The following is a 16,012-nucleotide window of genomic DNA, read 5'->3' on the forward strand; positions in this document are numbered from 1 at the left end:
TATATTTAATGCTCAAGGGCTTGGGGAGAAGAATGACAATACAAGCTCCTTAAGAGAGCCAGCATGGATGTGTTGGGCCATATGTCCCATTGTGTTGTAAAAATTCTATGATTCAATAATTCTATAAATCAAAATGATCTTTCCATTTGTGTACAGTAAATTAGATAATACTAATGGATTATTCATAACGACTGCTCAGAGTCTGTTACTGTTCTTGTCAATATTCCAGATGCAAAAACAATATTCAATGAGGTATTCTCTGGGCCTTTTGTTCTATAGATTGGCTTTGATTCCTCATGACATTATTATTGTTATTATACAAAGTGAAATATTTCACTTGTTCACAGATTTGTAAGATACATGAGTTCCAAAACACCTCATGGTATAAGTTCCCTAAGCCAGGATCTCTGCTGCTAACTCTGCCAAAGTTTGCATAGTCAGATGGAAGCACAGTGATATACATGCTTATGGCAACACTGGGAACTCCCCATGCCAAAGAGGCTAGAAGGCCTGGCATGTAATCCAAGATGTGGGGATGCCGGCGTTGGACTAGGGTAAACACAGTAAGAAGTCTGACAACACCAGGTTTAAGTCCAACCGATTTATTTGATAGTAAACTCACAATCTTTCGAGGTTTACCTCTTCGTCAGGTGAAGAGTTTAACCTTGAAAGCTTGTGAGTTTACTTTCAAATAAATCGGTTGGACTTAAACCTGGTGTTGTCAGACTTCTTACTGTATGTAATCCAAGAACCAGGGAGAAGTATTATGTCCAAACTAGCAGCATCTTTAAGTTGCCTCTATACCAACCCCTCACCCACCACCCTCTGACCTTTAGAAGACAGCTATCGTCAAACATTTAACAACATGTTCTAAGCATCTTCAAGATTGTGGCCTGACATATGGGTGAGCTTCTTGACTGGCATAGAGCTGGTCAGTACATCTGCTTTTACCAGGTGTACCATCACAAAGGATATTTTGGGTCTCTATGAGGGCCTAGGAAATCCAAATGTGGCATGTTTCCATACCAGGTTTCAATTCCTGCTCCATTTACTTCAATAGCCAAGATAAAAGCAGGCACCACTCCTACATGATTATCTGGAAAATTAAGCAAACCCCAGGACTTGGTGTATCCAGACTCTGGCCTAGTTTTCTATTCCAGTGGACTGGCACTAATTTGAATAAGCAAGGTGTTTTAGCCCATTGTAGTTATACTTTTGAATGTTATACTTGAAATTTTGTGGCAAAATAATTAAGAGCCAAACTGCATACTCTGAGAAATAAGAATGTTTTGCCCATATAGAAATATGTAGTTGATTTAAAATTGATTTAGGTTTAATTTTATTCAAAAACATTAATTGCAGGTTTAATTTATTGGAGATTATTAATGAATTATTATAAAGTAACCAGATTGTGAAAAAATATTTAATTAAACAGCTAAGTTATTTTTATAGTTTTGAGGGTACACATTCTCAGTTAATGCTGCAGTTAATTTCAGGTTTTCATATTTACTATGATAATTTGTGAATTTTAAAAAACATGCAAGTTAAATAAAATCCTAACTATGTGCTAGTGCAATGGATATGCAAATAATTAATGGCATATAATAGGCATCTGTCTGACAATTAGAAATATTGGAAAGAAATCTGAAAATATAACATAAATAAACAATGTCTATTACATTTGTTGTGGATTTAACAGATTAGTTCTTGAAGTTCATTGTTAACTCTTTTCTTCTGTACACATCTGTCATTTTAATTTAAGAGGCTTGTTTCCAAATTTGGAAATTGATACTTTTCTATTTTGACTGTGATAATGAAAGAATTCTAAGAATTAAACATTGCAACAACATAAAACACGAAGTTGTACTAATTTAATGGATTTATGGTACGAAATTAATTGCAATCAATTGGCTGAGCATAATTTTGTAAATCATACAATAGCATTCGTCCATCATAGTAATCACTGAGCGCAAGTCAGGAGTATGATGGAATACTCTGCATTTGCCTGGATGACCACAGCTCCAACGACACTCAGGAAGGTTGACAGCATGCAAGAAAAAGCAACCCATTTGCCCGGCATCTCATTCACTCTTCTACCACTGACGGAAAGTGTCAGCAGTATGCATCATCTCCAAGATGCACTGAAGCAACTCACGAAGAGTTGTACCTTTGATAGTATCTTCTAAATCCATAATCTCCACCATCTACAAGTGTAGTAGATGCACAGATACATCACCACCTGCAAGTTTCCCTTCAAGCCACACACCATTCCAACTTGCTGTCCCTTCACTGTAACTGGGGCAAAATGCTGGAACTCCATCTGAATTTGCACTGTGGGTGCACCTACACCACATGAACTGCCGTGATTTAAGAAGGCAGCTCACCACCATCTTTTCAAGGGCGATTGGGGAGGGGCAACAAATGTTGGCCTAGCAATGATGCCCACACCCAATGAAAGAAATAAACAAAACTGCACTGGCATGCTGAAGGCACATTTCATGTGCCTGAATCTATCTGCAGGTGACATGAAATAGACCAGGGTCTCGAAGGTTATGGTGGAATGCTACATGCCGCATAATTTTCCCTTTCTAAACCTACTCATGGAGGCCTCACAGGATGAAGGACAATTAAAGATGGACAATAAATATTGACTCTTCCAGCAATGACCATACCTCTTAAACAAATAAAATACTGCCAGAGGAACAGCAGCAAAGTGAAGAGGATTCTATGACGACACATTGAAGTAGAAAACTGAAAGTTAGTAGTAGCACACAGATAATGTTGTGGAGCTGAAGAATCACTTTTTTTTCCACTTGGCTCCACAGGAAGACAAGTAAAAAATGTACCTGAGAAACCCTGGACTATTTCAATGAAAAGTAGCTTGACAAAATTTTCACTTTGGAGTTCCACAAATACTGAGAAGCAACAAAGGATCTTTTAATGATTCAGGAATTTTGACTGGAAAGGAACATAGTTTATTACAGAATGCAAAGTGAACCACGACCATGGTGTACACACACCAGTCCTGGCCTGGGCTACAGTTCAGCAGTCCTAGTCCTGGGCCTGCCTTGTAAAAAGCTCAAGTAACGAGTTCCAGCTGGACAGGCCACTGCCTGTTACTGGGGAAGTTGTACTCAATGTGCCTCACAGGGAGATCAATCACTGATTCCCTATGGACCTCAGGCCCCATTCATAGTGATGAATTCAGTCAATTTTTTTACTCACTCGCCGTAAGCCAGTAGACCAACTGTGGTCCGAAACACCCCACTCTGCAACCAAGTGACAGATGCAGCCAATATAATTTCTGTGATTTCTCCCCACATCTCCCCAGATGCTTATTACTCTGTGAGCCAAGTGACCTTAGTGGAACTCCAGTTTCCACAAGAGTGAAAACATGAAACTTTACTCTCAAAAAGACACATTTTAGAATCTTCTCCCAATCAGAAGAAACGATCCACTTCCAGGATTTCAATCTGTCCTTTCAGTATTCTTCTGCCTTAGATTGCCACATGCACTCAAGCTTCCACACAATCTCACAAGTACCCAGCCATGCCGATAGAACATTACTGCTTCACAGGTTGTTCTAAGATTACCGATCTTAGGATAACTTTCAATGTCTGGCTTCTCACTAGTCAACTTTATCAGGTCTGCATCTTTCAACTCTGTCTTTAACTAAGAGTCTCTCACTTTGCTCCTTTCTTTATCTTCAATGAACAGTATCTTGTTCAATTTTCAATCCCTTTTTTCCTTTTGACATCTGTCTTCCTAGAACTTCTCTTTTTGTTTTCTAATTTCTAGAGCTTTCTGTTCTTTAATTTCTAGAACTTGCTTTCTGCATCGTGTCTTTCAGCATATCATTTGATTGGAGATCAATAATTTTCATTTGAAACTGACTTGGAAGTGTTTCAACATTGCAGTCAAATGGATTTTGAAACAGCTTTATTTCATCTGTGTTTCCATCAAGATCAGAAAATCATTCCTGAAATTGTTTTTGCAAGTCCTTAATGATTTCTGTTGCAAATGAAGAAGGAAATTCTGCTTCACTTTCTTCATGAAATTTTTCACAACATTGAAACTGAACCAAGTTATGAACTTTCACCTGTTCTTGAAATAGCATCAGTTTTGCCCTGAATGCCTTGACATGCACAAATAGATCACAAATCAAAATTGTTTCACCTTGCAACTTCAGATTCAATTGATCATGTCTGCAAAAAATGCCAATTTCCAAACCCAGTCACTGTTTGATAAAAGTGGTTAGGGTCGATTCTTCGCTATGAGAAATGAATCAATTTCCTCTCTGAGCTGGAAGAACTGTGATAGAATCTTTCCACAGCTAAGACATTGAACTGCTGAATAATAAGGCAAGTCATCGAACTCAGAATCAGTTTCTTTCAGAAAATCATGGAACAGGCGATGATTAAGCCCGTGAGATCGAATGAAATCCACTGTTGAAACAACAGGTTTCAGAACACAAGTCACGTCCACATATTTTCCGCACAATGCTTGTTGATAGATAATGCAATGCAGAAACATGGGCTTTGAGAATCCACCAACTTCACAAGCTTTTGTGATTTATCCAACCAAACCTTTCATCTCCCCAGACATGTTCTTTCCTCCATCAATTGTCACGCATTGCAATTTATTCCAGTCCAGGTTATATTCTAAAACAGTTTTTTGCAATTCTTTGAAGATGTCTTCTCCAGTTACTGTGCTGTGCATTCTATGCACTGATGCTAATTCTTGTGTGACATTAAATTCACTGTCAACACCACGGATCAATACCAAGAGTGATGATATATCACACACATCAGTCGATTCATCAAGTACGAGAGAATACAGCAGAAAATTTCTTGCTTTGTCTGCAATTTGATGAAATGTATTGCTTCCTATATCCTCAATTCTACGAGCAACAGTATTTGGTGCAACACTGACAATTTTGAATAGATTTGCTTTTTTTGGGCATAACTCTCCCACTGCTTCAATCATACACTGATGAGATCTCCGTCGGTGAATGGCTTTACTCTTTTAGCCAACACATTAACCAGTTTATAACTGGCCCTGGTTAAAACTTCATTTTCAGTTCTCTTCTGCGTAATAAAAGCTTGTTGGGAAAGCAACCTGCATTGCATTGATTCAAATTTTTCCAAACGCTGTGTTCCTGTGAATTGGGAATAACTTGCTCCATGTTTGGTCTCATAGTGCCAACGTACATTGTACTCCTTCAAAACTGCAACAGTTTCATTGCATATGACATGCAAGGCTTTATCACCTGCTTGTACAAAGAAGTACTTTATGCCCCATTCTTCATTAAACTCTCACTGTCCACTTTTCTATTTTCGTTCCATTACTGAAGGGCATATCTGACTGAAAATGAGGGTTCACCAAGCTGACATCACTGTGGTCATATGAGAGAGAGTGTGATGGACAGGAACTGCACATGTCAACTGTCCAACTGCATGGTTGGGAAAAAACAAAGAGAAATAATTAGTTTTATTATCTATAAATATTTCAGGTTGCTGTGGGCCGGATGTGGCCCGTGGGCTGTAGTTTGGAGGCCTCTGTTCCAGACTTCAGGAAATAAATGTCTAGACTATGCTGTATATATAAAGGGTTAATTTGGAACTAAGTAAAGTGATGTAAGTGAGCACATGACAGGCATCCAGGGTCAGTCTAGTGTTGGACAGAGCCAAGTGCACAAGCAAGCATGGAGAAAGCTCCTAGCTTGTACCCTTCACAGTACATTTGTAAATAGTTCTAAGAGAGTCAATGAAGATTTACAGTTAACCTACGTATGACTACAAAGACTTCATAAGACCTATCGAATAGTATCGATCACCCTACAACATGGTGGCAGATTATGGAAAAACCAAAGACCTTGCAGAAAATGCAGAAAAAAGCTGAAATACTAGAAGACTGAGAAAAGCAGTCTGACCTGAAAAGAAGCTCCAGAATCTGAAGGACAAAGGAAAGTTCAAAGGTTTGGAAGCTGGAGGCAAAAATTTGAAATTCCTCACTGCAGGAGATGCACGGGGGGAGCAGCGATAAGGTGGGGTAGGAGGGTTGAGGTTGGGTATTAGAAAAGATGCTCTTTTGGTGCAGACTTGATGGGCTGAATGGCCCCTTCTGCACTGTAGGGATTCTATGGCTCTATAAGACTGCATTGAATCTCCTTAGGAAGGCCAACTTCAGATCGCAGAATCAACTGCTCAAGCAGAGGTGAGCTAAATCCTTTAAAATTCCAGGCTAAGCAGATCCTAAGAAATCTTTAAACAATTCAGAGTCAGAAGCAATTGGAAGAAACACATCACAAAACATAATCCCGAATCAGGCTCAGAAACAGAAAAAACAATTAATGCAGAAGAATCATGACTAAATGCGTGGAGCTACGGGAAATGGGGGGAGTGAGGGAGGGGGCTGGAGCCTGAGTAGGATGCTCTCTCAGAGAGCCTGGGTGGTCTCCTTTTGCACTATAGGGATTCGATGATGGGAATCTTACCAAACAATGGCAATTGTTTCCGGTTAGAAAACCATTGTGTTTCTCAAGAGAGAAAACCCGGCTGCACAGTGATCGGGGCGCCATCTTTAAAGAATATAACAGGAATAAATAATCCCCCAGCCCACAATGGAAATTTCAGGGGCTCCTTTCCCACCCCTGTTTGGAATCGGCTCTCCCCCCCCACCGCAATCATTAGCCCTACCCCCCACTGATTATCAGCCCCTTGCTTCCCACTCCCCACAATCAGAGCTGGCACCCTCTGTCCCCCCCATTCCTGTTGCTCCTAACCAACGGCCATCGCAGGCATCTTCTGCTTTTCTGTCCTCTCCTGATCACCATCACATACAAATAAATTCTCACTCCATCATGAGGCTCCCATTGGTGTCTGCCCCTTTGGCACAGGTTGGCACTGGTAGGTTGGCACAGAATGGCATGGGCATGGTGTCAACCTGGCTGTGCCAAATGCCAACCCGTGCCAAGGGGCAGTGCCAAGGAACTGCTTCCGTCCCCTCGTGGCTATACTGCCCTTAGTGTCCTCTGGGGGATTCCCACGACAGGTTCAGGTCTAAGTGAACCTTTTGTGAACTGCGCTGGCATGACATTATGTCTGTGGATGTCAATATCCAGCAAGGGGGTCAATATTTGGTGGAGGGGGGAGGTGGGCGTGTTAATTATATTAAACTTTATTCAAATGCATGTAAATCTGGTTCACACATGTTATCAATATGAACCTGATAAAATTGCCAGTGTGGGGCAGAGAAGACCCGAGATCACAATCTCGCTGGCAAGATCCACGACTTCTGGAACTTAAGCCCCTGATGGTGTTTGCATGGATGGCGTGTGTGGGCTCAAGATCACCTCCCTATTATTAAACTAGAAAGAGTGCAGAAAAGATTTACTAGGATGCTACTGGGACTTGATGGTTTGAGTTATAAGAAGAGGCTGGATAGACTGGGGCGTTTTTTTTCCCTGGAGCGTACGAGGCATAGGGTGACCTTATCGAGAGAAGGAATACCTCTGAAAATTAGCTACACATTGCCACCTAGTGGCTAGAGTCAACAATAAATAATTATAGGTGACAATTTACTGGGAATGTCTGTGGAAAAAGAAAAGATCAATTGTATCACCACACATTTTGTCATCAGCTTGAAATGTTAACTCTACTTCTCTCTCCACAAAAGCTATTTTGTTTTAGCATCTTCTGTTTTTATTTCAGATGCCCAGCATCTGCACTATTTTGCTTTTGGATGTTCAGTGTAGTATGACAGCCATATCGGCCGATAACTTTTAAAAATATGAACTTCTAGCCATTAGCCAAAATGGTAACACAAAATATTTTATGTTTTAAGGCTTTTACTGTAACAAGCAAACTGGGATCAACATTGAGTGAACACTATTTGGTAACTTTTGCTTTAAACTATGAAATAGAACTTTCCCTTTTTACTTTAAAAATAACGTTTCCCACTTATACTGTTCCTCAGGAGACACTCAATTCTTCCATAACCAGCACAATATGAATCCTTTGCCCCAGGGGGTTTTACTTCTGTTCCTTTCCCAGCTTGATAAACCTTGGAACATTTTTCCTGCATATTTTCCCTTTAGTGCAAACTGGGTGAATTTTCCAGACTTGTTTTAAATTCTAAAGAATTTGGCCTTTTTAATCAGGTGGCACAGTGGTTAACACTGCTGCCTCACAATGCTAGGGACCTGGGTTCAATTGCCAGCTTGGGTCATTGTCTGTGTGGAGTCTGCAGGTTCTCCCCATGTCTGCGTGAGTTTCCTTCAGGTGCTCTTGTTTCCTCCTATAGTACAAAAGACGTGCTGGTTAGATGCATTGACCATACTAAATTCTTCCTCAGTGTACCTGAATAGGTGTCGGTGTGTGGTGACTAGGGGATTTTCACATATCTTCATTGCAGTGTTAATGTAAGGCTACTTATGACACTAATAAATAAACTTTAGGTGTGAACGTCTACCCACATTCCTGCATGGTGAACCATAGGAACTTCTGGTTTCTAGCTCTCTCTTTCATGGATCCTGGCTGGCCAACATATCTGCGAGATTCAGTGAAACTTTTGGAAATCCTGCAAACAAGTCCTTCAATGGTTTCCTAAGAACTCCCTAGCTCAAAGTCCATCTCCATGGTAACGTGAACCACATAGGCTTTATAGCTAAGTGGAAAATTAGCTATTGAAAGTAAATAGGCAGTTTAAGATATAACCCAACATTCTCAACACTTTCCTGGGACTTTGGAGCCTCACTGCTATAAACACAGATACTACTGCCATTGGCTTCAAATATGACTTACATCTTGTTTCCAGCAAAATGCCTGTGCCTCCTTTTAATCTTTAACAGCCACACCACCTAGGCCAGTTGCCAGGCAGAATTTTAAACACATCATTTGACACTTGTCATTTTACCCTTTTCAAGTTTTCCATTTTTTTTATTCTTTCATGGGTTTTGTACACCACTAATAATGCCACAATTTGTTGCCCATTTCTAATTGCCACCGAGAAGGCAAAAGTGTGCCATCTTCTTAAATCATGGCAGTCTATCTAGTATAAATACATCTGCAGTGACATTACCAAGGGAAATCCAGGATTTTGATCCAGTGATAGTGAATGAGCAGTGATATTGTTGCAAATCAGGATGGTGTGTGGCTTGGATGGAACTTGCAGATGGTGCTATTCTCATGCATCAGTTCTTCTTGCTCTTCCAGGTGTAGAAGTTGCTGTCGAAGGAGGTTTGGTGAGTTATTGCAATGCATTTATACAAGATATACACTGCTGCCACTTTGCATCATTGGTGGGGTTGCCAACTATGATTGAATGAATTCCTGGAATTATCACATGGCTTGTTCCAATGCTGTAGCTATTATTCGATCAAAATATCCATTGTTGTGCAGCACTACCTTCCTACCCCAGTTGGAAAAGCACTTATTGCCTAGTTGAATTATGCTTGCTGTCAGCCAAGCAGAACAAAGAACAAAGGAAAGTACAACACAGGAACAGCCTGTTCCAATCATGAAGCCCTAACTAAAAAAAAAACCTTCTGTCCTTAGTCCATATTTCTCTATTCCCTCCTTATCACGTACCCATCCAGATGCCTCTTAAATGGTGCTAATGTGCCTGCTTCCATCGCCTCCTCTGACACGGCGTTCCAGGCACCCACCACTCTCTGCGTGAAAAACTTGATCCGCAGATCTCCCTTAAACCTCCCCCCACTCATCTCGAACCTGAGCCCCTTGCAATTGACACCTTGGAAAAAGCCTCTAACTATCCACACTGTCTATGCCTCTCATAATTTTGTAGACCTCTAAAAGGTCTCCCCTCAGCCTCTATCTTTCCAGTGAAAATAATCCTAGTTTATTCAAACTTAAACATACTGAAGTATGTGTGCATCAGGTGACACAGGAGTTGCATTGTTTTCATTCTCACATTTCAGGTATTATGATTTTAGGTGCAGTTAATGAATTGATTAAAATGTAGAAAAACAGACCAGAAACAAACTAGTGTAGATTCAAGGATTAGATCCCTTGAACCAGGAATCTTCAAACTACAAATTGTATATTATAATACTGCACAGATTACACAGCAGCCTGGCAGGGTAGGATAGGTACCACACAGATTTTGTTTTATTTAAATAGACAGCTGCACAAAACAAAAGGGATTGCATATTGAAAAACTGGCTGCACACTGAAGGCACTGGTGCTAAATTTGCAGATGATACAACAATATGTACAGGGACAGGTAGTACTGAGGAAGCAGAAGGATTGGGACAGGTTAGGAGAGTGGGCAAAGGAGAAATCCTAATAAGATTTGCCTGTCATAACGCAGTGGTCTACCAATTGAACAAATGGAATTGTAGCCTTTTACATATATTGCACACTGTCCACAACCAAAGGAGGTTGATGGATATACAGAAGCAATCAAGTTCCAAACATGGGATATATAAGATTCATATGCTCTGACTGAACTTTTTCAATCTCCTGCTGTTGCTGATTAAGCAGCAGGATATATAGTGATTGCTGATATTTGGTATTCTTCAGGTGTTATGCTTTATGTTAGTGATTATGTCTTTCCAACTTTAATTGCCCTTGATAGCAGCCAACAATTTGTGTTTTGTTCTCAAATATTATACCTGTTTTGCTCATTAAACTGTTGGTACATTTCCTCCTTTGTCTCTCTTTTGCTTTGCATCCCTCAATTTTACCAGTTATACCAGATGTTCTAGTTTTTCTTTCCCAATTAGATGCTCAAAGAACTACAGTTGGCTCCTGATCATCTTCAGCAATTCTTGTGCACCTGCTTTCCTCAAAACCTCCTTAGTTGATCATGTTCAGAAATCCCATTTCTGCTGCCTTTATTTTGTTTTCCTTTTTGGCTTATATTACAACTTTTGCATCAATATAACATTGACCAGATGTAGCATTTTAGTACTTTCAATCTGCTTTCAATAGAATTGTCCTTATTTCCAAAGAGGTCTCATACTTCTGTGAAGATTTTGAAAATGTTAGATAGCTTCCTGACGTCCTGATCACTTTTCCCATCAGCTATTATTTGGCTAGCTAAATAGGAAAATGTTTCTATTTGTTTCATTTCCTTTTTATTGCCTTTGGTTCTACTGCTATGTTGCATCTGGCCATAATCCTTTCCTTGGGTATTACAATGCATGCTGTTTTATTGCAGTTGAAATATAATTCATCAGTTACTGTTTGTTATAACTGTGTCTTGGTGTCTTTGTAGATTTTCCTCTATCTGCCAAAATTGCTCATCATCCACACACCTCAAATTACTTATATTCTGTCTTGATAATTTATAATAATTTCACTGTAAAGACTGAAATAACCTGGAGACGAGAACACAACCTTTTCACACTCTTTACAGCTATTAATTCACTGTACTCATTGTCTATGGCTGCTATTTGGTGCTGGGATAAATTCTGAAGCAGCCTTCAATCTTTCCCTTCCAAATCCAAGTTAGCATTTCAAATATTGGTCCTTGGCTCCCTGTCAAATGACTTGGGTGCAATCTATAAAACTAAATATACAGTTTCTAGACTTCTATCATGCTCTCCATTATAATTTTTAACATAAATGTTGCATCCCTTATTCTTTTTCCTTAACTTAGCCCATCTTGTTCTTCTGATATTTCTGATCTAATTCTGTTTCATGCTCTCACCATGATAATATTTAGAATTACTCAGAATTATGTGGCTAATGGGGCTGATCATTCTAACAATTCACATTGTTGTATTTGATCTTTCCTTGTACCTTGTACTAAAGCCATCACATTCCAGAATCATGTTTTTCAGGATTGAAACCCTGAGTTAGCTATGCTTATTGGGATAAATTCACTTGTCAAGCGTTGGTGTATCTAGATTTTTTTTTTAAATCACTAACAAAGATGGGAGAGATAAAAAATACAATTTTCAGACTGTGGCAAAGCCAAACTGTACAGCATGCTCATGTTTCTTCCCTCTCCTCAATTATCAGAAGTAATTTTAAAAAGACAAGACATTAACATAAATGCAAGTTGCTATACTATTCCATTTTAATTCAAACATTACAGATCAATACTCAGTTTTAAACACATCCCAATCGAGTACTGTGTCTACATTATAACTTTACACCCAGCTCTCAATTTTATTTGTACATTAAATACATTGTGCATTGAGAGACATGATTCTCATTTTATTAATGGACAAAGATCACCAGGTCCAGATAATTTCTTTTAAGTCACAATATTTTTATATTTTATCATACAACACACCATTGTATTTACTATGAAACAAGATTAGTTACATGCACTAGAGGCCCCCCTTAGTTAAGTGGCTTCATATTTCTGTAAATGCATATCTCCTTCAGGAAATAGCAGAAAAATCAAGTATAAAAATATAGAAGAAAATAACTGCCATCCCTCAATATATCTGAGGAAATTAGGTAGGAAAAACCTTGAGGTACAGGAAGACTGGCAGCAGTTTGGTTTAAAAGAACACTTTCAGTAATAATCACATCACCACCCCTTCTTCATTAAGCTGGGAGAAGCATTCCCCCCAAAACTGTCATCCACATAAACTGGCCAAACACCCTGACCTTGACACTTTTTTTTGTTTTTTTTGAGATGGTGGGGGAGAAGTGAAAGTGTAAGAAGGGTTACAAAAGGCTTCTGTGCAGAGATTTACATCATTCCCTCTTTTTTATAAACCAATTTTGGGATATAATGATAAAATAAACCTAAAGCCCTAACTTAACGTAACTGCATTAAGGACCAGTAATATTTAAATTAGGAAACACTGGAGCAAGTGTTTTTTGATTTTGGTAGGTTTATTGTTTGTCAAGAATATCCCAACTGTACTATGCTTAAATGTAGTTCCACCTTAAAATTAAAAAATTAAATCCATAGGGGAAAATAGCAAAACAGAGCTGGATTTTACAGGCCATCTAAGGCAAGAAAAGCAAGTGAGTGGACCTATAAATTAGGGCATGTGGCATAGGCTCTGTCCCCATCACTGTTCTCCCCTGCCCCACCCCCACCCCCCACCCACCATAATTGCATGAGCATCAGGTGGGTTGCTCATCTGTGGCATCATTGAGGCCTTAAATGGGAAATTAATGCCTGAATAAGGGTCTCATCCTGTTCCAATTTAATAGATGGCAGGAAACGCTGGTGCTCAACATGCAGCTCTGCAGGTTTACTCACGGTCCCAGAGACCCTCTCTCCAGTTCTGTTGTCCCAAATCCACTCACTCCCCTGCCCTGCCCAACATCCCCTCAACCCAATCACTTGGGCATGTTAGCCTGGTCCCACAGAGATCCAGACATACCTGAATGTCCATGTTCATCACTGAACATCAATCATCTCCTTGACCCATCTGCAGCACCAGCAGTGCTCACCCCGCTCCTGCTGATGCTGCCAGTGTGCAGAGCTGCTGGCCAATTGCAGACTGGCAGCTTTTTGAGATGGAATTTCATCTTGGAGACAGACCTCAAACTGATTAAAGGGTCATTGCCCAAAACATTAAGGCAGGGTGAGCTGACAAAGCAAAGAAGGGCACACTCCTGACATTTAAGATGGGGTGTTGGGAACCCACCCTCAGCACTTAATCCAGCCCATTTTATAATAATGTGGCTTTTTATCTCAACGTAATTGGCTAATCAATATTTTAGAAGGAGATTTTGCATCTTCATTTGAGTTTGACTTATGAGACTACTTGCATTGCCACAAGTTAATTACAACATGCCAAAGCCCTTTGAATATGTGATTGCCTTAAGGAGCCTTTCCTTGAGCTTGTCCTTGCTGGAGTAGTCTGGAAGCAGGAGTACATTGAAGCAAGTATGCGTTGTTGGCAGCCTGTCAGAAATAAAACATGAGCATAAAGTCACTAATTCCGAGTTTTTACATGTGTATAAATTAGATATTTGAAAAAGCCACAACGCAAAATAAGTCAAATGTTTTTAGTGGAAAATATAAAGTAAAACATTACTTGCTGCCTTATTCTTTCCTCGTTATACCATGATCCAGTTGCTCACAAAAACAAACTTGCATCTATGTATTTATAGAAGCTCACACTGCCTCCAAGTACTATATAGTCAATGAATTAATTCATAAGTGCTGTTACTGATGACAAACAGGGAAATATAGCAGCCAGTCTGCGACCTCTTGATCCCTCAAGAGGAATGAAATAAATGACCAAATAGCCTATTTTACTGATGTTGTTTTGAGGGATAAATGCTGATCAAAGAAGTGGTGTGGCACAGGATTTGTCCAGGAGAGACAAGAGCAACAAAACAAAATTATTTTAGAAATCAACTATCCAGTTGTAAATGGAAAACTGCACATTTCTTGAAACAAAAATTCAATGTTGCACTGAAGTAAAAAAAATCCATATATTATACAAGTGTATGATTTCCATTCAAGAAAGAGAAACCTCCAGCTAATCATCTGCAAGAATTCTATCAGTGGATTGAATGTCACATCACATACAGGCAGTGATGGGCAATCATATGCTTTCTCTGTATTTAGTCAGAGCACTCAGCTCAGCTGTCATTAGGTATTTACAATCTAACAGCTAGAATTCTGGAATCTACCCAAATACAAATAATTGATGAGAAAGAAATAGAAAAAAATACCTACCAACAACTTCAAGCCATTGTGGAGGAAAGAAAATTGTCTTGAATGTTTAAACATAAAACTTAAAGCTCCAGATTCTACTAAAAGCTGCTATCTAGCGGAAAATAAGTCAAATAATTGAAAACTACCGTGAATCACCACACAACCGATATTTAAAGCAACAGGATTAATGTAATAACTTCCTTCACTGAACGATTAAATTCACATGCATCACTGAACTGCAGGCCAGTTTGAAACAAAATCAAGCAAGATATGAATTTATGTCATTACTACATTTCCACATAAGTCATCAAATATGTTGTACTGCCAGAAGGGTAGATTGCACAACTTGTAAACTGGATACAAGCAAGATGAGTCTGAGTGAAAGAAAGAAATTCATCTTTTTCGTTCTGTGCACTGCTTCTTCTTGTACAATTAAAAATAAATCTGCCTTCTTCGGTAGTAGCATGCCAGTCTAATAAGACTTCTACAGAATGTAAAGCAGCACCCTAGAGTATTAAACAGCAGCACCTCCAATCATTAGAATATGTGTAGCATCATTAGCTGACTAATGTGCCATGGCTGCTTAGAAAATATGGGAGTTTATTAAATCTTATTTTAATTCAGTGAATTTAGGTCAAAATTTATGCAGCAATAAGTGGAGAATGAGAAGGGCAAGAGTTGTTAACTGGCTGGACCTACAACACACAAAAACTGTTTTTGAAAATTTAAATGAAACACTTAATAAGGCATGGGGGAGATTAAGATTTCATACTCCAACGAGTGCACTGAAAGATAACTGATTTGAGAAGAGCTATTGAATACAGCGTGGAATGAGATGACTGTGAACTTGTTCCTACATTCCGCTGTCTCTTAATTCCAGTCACCTTGCCCTAACTTTAAAATTTACAAATTAATCCGATTACCCGAAATGAAAATTGAAGTAGTTCGAAACAGACACACCTCCCAAGAGTCCATTTAGAGCTAGCTGCTTCCTAGTCTTTTTTTCTCTTCCTCAATGATATGCTTAGCTGGAGAAGTGATGTCAGACTGGGGACGTGGAATGGTCCCAGGGATTACTGCCCAATACTGTTCCACCCACACTATATCTCAATTCACAAATACAATGCAGCTTTATCAGATTCACAGACAACGCTAAGGAGTTGAATTTTGTTTTCAAATCTTTAATATAGCAAATGAAATTAGATATTCTAAGTGCAAGATATAACACATTGCAAGATAAACAGGAGACACATTGAATGTGTGTTAAAGGAGCCAAGGGAAAGGCTGAAGATATGGGAATAGACAAAGTTGTAAATTAAGGACATTCAAGGGACTCTGGTGTCTATATTTTTAAAATGCCAATTGTACATATAGCAAACCAGATGAACCAAATATCCAGGGA

At 39.2% G+C, this 16,012-nt stretch overlaps 1 protein-coding gene across 4 annotated transcripts in view; it reads right to left on the reverse strand.

Annotated features, from left to right (window-relative positions):
- Positions 1–13,037: 13,037 nt before the first annotated feature.
- The window catches only part of LOC145342400 (ubiquitin-protein ligase E3A-like), a 41,306-nt gene continuing 38,331 nt past the window's right edge, over positions 13,038–16,012 (reverse strand). For 3 of the 4 annotated variants that reach the window (XM_080187969.1, XM_080187960.1, XM_080187981.1), the window contains one exon: positions 13,038–13,848. In XM_080187969.1, the coding sequence (XP_080044095.1) occupies positions 13,728–13,848 (121 nt within the window). In that variant the 3' untranslated portion in view covers positions 13,038–13,727. The remainder of the gene's footprint in view (positions 13,849–16,012) is intronic. The other variant, XR_013886545.1, reaches the window with a different exon arrangement.

Source organism: Carcharhinus amblyrhynchos, chromosome 1, assembly GCF_965287045.1.
Source record: "Carcharhinus amblyrhynchos chromosome 1, sCarAmb.v2.hapA, whole genome shotgun sequence".
Lineage (NCBI taxonomy): Eukaryota > Metazoa > Chordata > Chondrichthyes > Carcharhiniformes > Carcharhinidae > Carcharhinus > Carcharhinus amblyrhynchos.